Source organism: Sipha flava, unplaced genomic scaffold (assembly GCF_003268045.1).
Source record: "Sipha flava isolate LNK unplaced genomic scaffold, YSA_version1 255_pilon_pilon, whole genome shotgun sequence".
Lineage (NCBI taxonomy): Eukaryota > Metazoa > Arthropoda > Insecta > Hemiptera > Aphididae > Sipha > Sipha flava.
Window position 1 is genome coordinate 136,019 of NW_020272908.1, and position 7,625 is coordinate 143,643.

The 7,625-nt window shown below is 32.5% G+C and overlaps 1 protein-coding gene across 1 annotated transcript; it reads right to left on the reverse strand.

The window, feature by feature from the left end:
* Positions 1–302: 302 nt before the first annotated feature.
* LOC112684651 lies at positions 303–6,844 on the reverse strand. Its single transcript, XM_025556271.1, has 9 exons — positions 6,425–6,844; positions 4,900–5,122; positions 4,412–4,567; positions 4,087–4,311; positions 3,748–4,011; positions 3,355–3,504; positions 2,991–3,250; positions 2,480–2,621; positions 303–2,136 (listed from the first exon to the last, which is right to left on the reverse strand). Exons 1-9 carry the CDS (start codon positions 6,589–6,591, stop codon positions 1,768–1,770), a joined length of 1,956 nt encoding a protein of 651 aa, XP_025412056.1. The 5' UTR covers positions 6,592–6,844; the 3' UTR covers positions 303–1,767.
* Between the last annotated feature and the right edge of the window lie 781 nt (positions 6,845–7,625).

The following is a 7,625-nucleotide window of genomic DNA, read 5'->3' on the forward strand; positions in this document are numbered from 1 at the left end:
TTAATATATAAATAAATAGTTTATACATAGAATACATTAATTAAAGTTTTATTTTTGTATTATTATATTTTTATATTGATTTAAGTATGACAGGTTCAAAATTAAAAATTCATTGTCAATTATATATGAAGTAAATAAAATGGCGACTGAATATGAACAAATATATAAATGAATACATTGAGAAAAATTCTCAAGTTCTCATTTATAATTCAAAACTGATTGTCCTTTACAAATATTATAACATTCTTGGCTTAGCTATACATATTTATTTATTTAAATATTAATACAATATTATTAGATACATATTTCTAATACCTCGTTTAATGTACGTATTACGTAAAGGAAACAAAGAGTGATAGTTGATTCAGGATTTTTTCGAAATTTCACACTCTTCCCCGTTTCAGCACTTCCAATGTTGCAATAATCACGCCGATGCATGACCTTTTCCAAACCACTTGTTTCTTATTGTAAAAGGTTACTTGAACAGTTGTGTTGACCATTTGCGAAAGTTTGTATAATGTCTAGCCCATATTTTTTTGTTTTGAAATTATTCGTTCTCATCTCAGATTTAATATTATATTCAAACAATAATAATTGTTGTATAGAAATATAAAAATTATTTGAAAAAATGAATAGCTAGGAAATATTTATAACCAATCATCTCGATGAGATATCCTGTAATTTCGGAGTTCCCTTATTAAATTTTTTTTTTTATTGTTTTATATTAATGTCATGGTATGTTTTTTTTATTGACGTTTTATCTTTATTTATGTACTACTTGAACCAAAACGGTAAATGCATTAGTGTAATTTGTCATTATATAATAAAAATTTTTTAATTATTAATTATTTTGAGTCATACAATGAATATTACACAGTGTGTCGGAAAAGTTCCCGAAGTTTCTCTCCAGCGGCTGTACAAGTGAAGCAATCTATCAGACAAAACTGGTACTATTTAGCTACAATTAACAGTAATATATGTACAACATTTTATCACTTTCCGTTCAGTATTTAACGAATATTAAGACATATTTGAGGAATGCGTATTAGCATTGATTATAAATACTAGTAAAATAAATACTAGTATTTATAATCAATGGTATTAGTGTCGCAGGTGCAAATCGCGAAATGGAGGAAAAATTCGCCCGGACTAAGTCCGACTGTGCTCGACACCTTTCTATGATGCATTTTTTTCTTCAAAATCATCGTCACACTATGTTCAGTTCGTCTGCTAACATTCTGAGAGACATGTGAAGATCTTGGTTTAGCAGGGCGCGTACACGAGCCTCATTTTCATCAGTAACAGCTGTTGTGGGCTGGCAACTTCTTTCGTGGTCTTCTAACGAGGCTCTATCATCCTTGAACAGCTTATACCACGTATAAACATTAGGGCGTGTTACTATACGTTTACCAAAAGCAGTATCAATATTTTTCGAGTTTTCCTAAAACTTTTTTTGAGTCTAACACAAAATTTAACTGTGGAACGTTGCTCGAATTTTCCCTCCATTTCGCAATTTGCACCTACGACACCAATACGCGTTTCACAAATATATCTTAACTCGTTAATATACTGAACTGAAAGTGATACAATTTTGTACACATACTACTGATAAATATAGCTACGTGGTACCAGTTTTTATTGTTAGATTGCTTCACTTGTACAGGCGCTGGAGAGGAAATTCGAGAACTTTTCCGATTCATTGTATATACATACTTAAGGGTGTAAATAGGGTGGTGGGGAAAGAGAGGGAATATTTATACATTACTACTAATTTTTATGATAATAGAATACAGACACCACGGGGTTGAACGTGACGTGTTTCCCGTGGTGCTTTACAGGCACCATGGTAGTATAGGATGATCGGTTTTGGCTGGATCGTGAATTCTCGCCGGAGATGCGATTCCTACGGTGATCCACCGACTGCACTTCTTGATGACGGCTGTTTCTGGCTTTCCTGGTATTTCCTTCGGTGAAATCGCCTCGCCACGAATTCGAACCTTTCGTGTTACATTTTCGCATGTTCAGAAGTATATCGATCATGTGTATGGTTTGCCGAGGCAGAGGAATGTTGCCCGCGTACCCGGTGACCAAGTAGCTTTTCAGTTGTTTGTACACTTGTCTTGGGGCATCGATAACCTATACAAGAACAACACACACACGTTTAGTGTAAAATGATAGGAATAACTGGAAATAATCGGTAATAGTATTGTATAGGTACTGATACCCATGAACATGAATAGAGCGGGGAGAGTTAGGAGGGCATAGCCTCAAAGGCCTAAGGAATAAATATGTAGTGAATGAAAGACAAAACTTCCTGATTTTTTGTTTTCAAAACCTTTTGGACTACTATTTACGATAATAAAACCATAATACGTCACAATGTCGTGTGTAAGTTTTTCACCGTTCGCACGAGAAAAAAAAACAGGAAAAATATTTATGGTTATGATTTCAATGACGTATGTTATATAATTGATATTACTTTTTCAAGCTTTGGTGCGATTATGGTCAATAAAACGCAGAGACATTCTAACGAATGCGCGTCGTGTATCTGCATGAACGTGTCGATGGTACTCATTACGGTTTTGAATATTTGATCGCGCATGAACAGTTCACCCATAAACCTGTGAAACACATTGCGTACAACGATTATAAAATGTCCATATATTTCTATAATAATAGGGATTCCAATGCAAATAGTATTTTTTTTCGGAATATCACAAGATTCGTTTCGTACACCGGTGAATTAAAAAAATATAAAACTTTTATCTTGAACGTTTAGATAGATTTTTTTTTTTAATAATTTTTTTCATATTTTTTTGAACATTTATTTCCATTACCTAACACTCCGGTGGATTAATATCAATTTTTATCTTCTTTTTATCATTTATCTTAAACGTTTAGATAGGTTTTTTTTTTTTTGAAGAATTTTTTTTATATTTTTTGGAAAATTTAAATCCATTACCTAATACTTCCAACCAGATAATTTTTACCTGCACGTTCCATGCGTTCGGTCACGAGCTTTTACGTCGAACCTCTGTTCCGATCGCCTTGCTTGAGGCTGTCGAAACATTCTCGTCCGGAGTAATACGCCGGCTTCGGTCAACACGACCCGGCAAGATTTTATCAGCTCGGTTTTGAACGCACTCGACAACCCTTGACATATGATCCTCCTTGAGTCCACACACGTATTTTCGATCACGTGACAACACAGTGTTGCGTATAAGGCGCAGTTGTCAGGATTGTCAATCGCCTGCACAAGGAGCGTTAAATAATAACTCGTTATAAATAATTACGCATAAATATTATTTAATTTAAATGTGGAAAAACGGTAAATGTGTCCCGACGGTACTGTACATTTGATACAACACAATCCGTGATCATCTTCAAGTAAAATCTATTCGCGCGGTCCGTTTGCAAGATTACATCGAAAAACCGTGAGGCGTTTTCCTGAAACGTGTCCCACGTGACATTTTTCAACACCTTAGAAGCACTGATGACGTATTCCTGCAAACAATGTAAAAAAGTCGTTTTCCGAATATTATTACAGACACAATGCGAGTACAGTAAAAGCGCTGTGTTGTTTCTCGGCTGTATTCAACTCGACGAGATTCTATTTCGATTGTTATATACGCTCGTGATACCATAATGATTTACTATCGTATTTTTGCTTTAGCTCATCACAAACTCCATTCATTCGGCATAATTATTATCTAATGCATCATACCACTCATGGTAGTTTCTAATTACCTCGTGTGGTTCAAAGATATTACAAGATATCCTTGGCTGCTCATTGGACCTGGTTACGGGTAAATTCGTGAAAACTGCTTTGAGATTTATAGCTTCCGGAGGTTGATCGACCGACATTACGGTAGGTTCGTTGATCTTATTCCGATGCTGCTGGTCACATCGTTGATTTTCACTAATTGTCTCTTTTCGAGCACCTACTTTTTCATTAGTGACGAACGCATTTAATTCGTGTAATAGTAGTTTTTTGCATTGCTGCATGCATGTCTACAAGTGATCGAAGTGTTATAAAACATTAATTATAGTACGCTTACTAGTAATATATGTATTCCAGACACTTACTGAGTTTACGGAACCATCTGTCGAAGCACAGTACGGTCCGCATTCGAAGATCATTTTCCATTCCGTTGGAAAATAACTGATTGTAAGTACCAACGGCAATTTATTACTTGACATATAGTCGCACAGTTCACCCGGGATATCCATCTCTGGGTCGACCATTACGATATTCTCGTCGAACGCTTTTCTCGCTACTTTTCCATCCACTCGTTTCTTGCACAATTCGATCTGTGCAAAGCACACACATGTGTTCAAAACAACGAAAAGTAAATAACAGTGAGTACATTGTGACACATTTTAAAAATGCGTCGTAAATCATTTCACTCACCTCGGAGTAAACATCTTGCGACTCACTACTCAATTCGGAACTCTTGTCACTTCGGACTTGCCAGGCCGATGACGATGTCCGTACCGGGATTTTAGTGTAGCCACAGAACACCTGAAGCTTGTCCAAAATATATCGTTTGCACTGGCGCACGCACATCTAGTGAAATGGTTGATTAAATTAAAAAATACAAACAGCCGATATAAATCCATTTTGGTATTCGTTTTACAAGGAATGGGACACTGGTGGCTAGAGTAGGTTTTTTTTGTATAGCTTACATAGCTATAGGTTTTGGGTAAATATTATTTGGTTTAATTGTAAAATTAAATTATATAAAGTAAATATTGATTGTCAATTTGTATGACTTTTTATTTTTTTAATTTCATTACTTTAGTCCGCTCGATTTTAAAATTCTATACATTGATCTTTTACCTATTTTGAGTTGCCCATCCCTGCATTATATACAATAATTATATATAATGTATACGTACCGACTCATCTAAACCGTTCACTGAAGCTATTTGCGAGCCAATACGGTAGCTGACTTCCAATTCGTTTCTATGGTACAAAATTATCAGATCTAACGAACAATTCATGATTGTTGATAAATCATTGAGCTGTTCATCGACCGTGCGTTTCCTCATCATGTTCATACAATACATGGCCATATTTCTCTTCATTGTCTTCGTGGCAGTAGATTTTTCGCAAATCATGCTACTGGAATCCATTGCGTAAAATTAAAGCAATGTCCGGTGTATTATAGAAATAGAATATAACTGTTGAACAATTGAGAATATTGTAAAAATCTCTGTAGAGTTTTTTATAGTATCCGTACAAGTCGTAGAATTATATAATTCAAACGTCTTAAAATCAATAACAATCAAACATTCGATGTATCAATAGATGAACCAACGAACTATATAGTTGCTTAATTTTATTTGTTTTGGCCAACTACTTCAATAAAAGTGAATTATATACGATTTGTAATGATAAAAATAATAATAAAATTTTAGTTTATTCAAAATTAGCCGGATAAAGTCAATATAAGTTATGCATTTTGACAAAAGTGTATTTTTTCTCTTATAAAATTTAAATTACAACATTACCCGAATCATTTTAACATTAGTCAATAGTGGATAATGTTAAATATTTTACATTTAAATCGATGTAAAATTTTTGTGAACATTCAGCTGCATTCTCGTAAAGTACTTGAGTAAAAGTATTCGAATAAAAGTATTTAAATTATTTTCAAATAGTCAAATACACATTTTAAATAGTTTTGAAAAAAAACTTAGACGTAGCAGATTAAATACTTAATAAGAGTATCTGTATTTAAAATCAAATACTTTTTTCAATTTTTTTTTTTTTACAAATGTTATTTCAATTCTATCACATTAAAATAAAGTTAATTAAAAATAAAACTAACTAATAATAATAACTTATTAGATAAACACGTTTACACAGTTGATGTAATAGAAATATCACGAACACCCCTGTAAGTCAGAACCATAATTTCAAAAAATTTCCTTTTACAATTTGCTGCCCCTCAAAATGTACCACCTACTAGTAAATACACTAGTGTACATACGTTGCAGATGTAAGGAATATTATTGCAGATATGTATTTAGGCGGGAAGTGGGACTACGAAACACGATGTTTTTATTCGAAACTCCATGTGTCAGACGACATCTGGCCTCCTCCATATTCTTATTATAAGCATATATTACACCCCATGTAAGCTTTACTATAAATAATTTTTAAATTTAAAACCTTGATTATCCATTTGCAACGGGACCTAGACGGTTTATTCGAATTGATAATCGGATAAAGGAAAAAAAATATTTTTTTACTTATAGTTATTATATATTAATTTTTATACTAAACGTATATATATTTAGTATATTTGAAAAAATTAGTTATTTTTGTTTGCACGAATCATGTACATGGGCTTTCTTCATAGATAAATTTTTTATTTTTCATAGAATTGATAAATCAGCTGCAAATAGTGTCTCGTACCAATATATACATTTGGTGAACATGTCGTGTGCTGTTAGATGATTTATGTATGATAATGACTTGTATTCTTCTTCATAAGTATTTCTATCCACTTCGCATTCTTCTTCTGTAATATTTGCGATAATTCCATCATCAAGTAACTCGTAACCTCCATCAAAACGATCCATATCTAACCAGTCATTAATTGAAAATCTGCAACATCTTCAAAACCATGCATTATTGAAACTGTATTTTTTGAGTAGCATCTTCTTAAATGTTGTCACCATCGTGTATATTAGTTTTTCTCATACGTGTTTCAATCGTGTTTAAGGACCGCGAATAATACACACCTGTGCTCAGAGATACGCAGTCCAACCGTTAGGATTCACAACTAGAAAAATTAGAATTGTTATTTTTTCATTTTATGTATGTACAATTTAACGTCAGCATTTAATAACTAAACGGTCATCATTTTTTTTTTTTTTTTTTTGTTTTATTAGTTTTATGTAAATTTATTTTTCATCAATCTATAATACATACGTATGTATATGAGGAACTTAACATTATATTTTTAAAACTTTTTATCTAAGAATTATTTTATCATATAAATATTTTCAAAAAAAATTGGAAAACATGAAGATTAAATTTTCAATAAATTACTCAAAAAATCTTTTAAAAATCATATAGTGTATAGCAAATAGTAATATGAGCATTCAGTGCAAATGTCATGTGTTTATGGTTATTATTTAATGAGTTACGAGAAAACAAAAATCTAATAGATAGTATGCAACTGAAAAATCATATTTACACAAAAGTAATCGCATTAGGACAAATACCTACTTATTATTTTTTAAGAAGTTATAGAAGTTATCTACTCCAATTAATTAAATAAGTTTAGTGCACGGATCAGATAAATTGGAGACGGTTGTGGAAAATTTGGTTCGGTGTGTTTGGTGCTCATAGAATTTTGAAAAGGATCTGTGTTATAATCATCCGATGGACTTTTGAATGGAGGATCATTTTGCAATAATATTTTAAACCGATTAGTGGTAAAAAATAGTTGTTTGTTTTTATTTGTATTTATGAGTGTTTGTGATAAGCTATGACCGGAAGAACTTAAATGAAGTCATTCAGTTCTAGATGTAGCCAAGGACCATTCGACTTCCGAGGATTTATCATTATTTGAAGTATCCATTTTGTCGGTGACGTGAATACTGTTTAC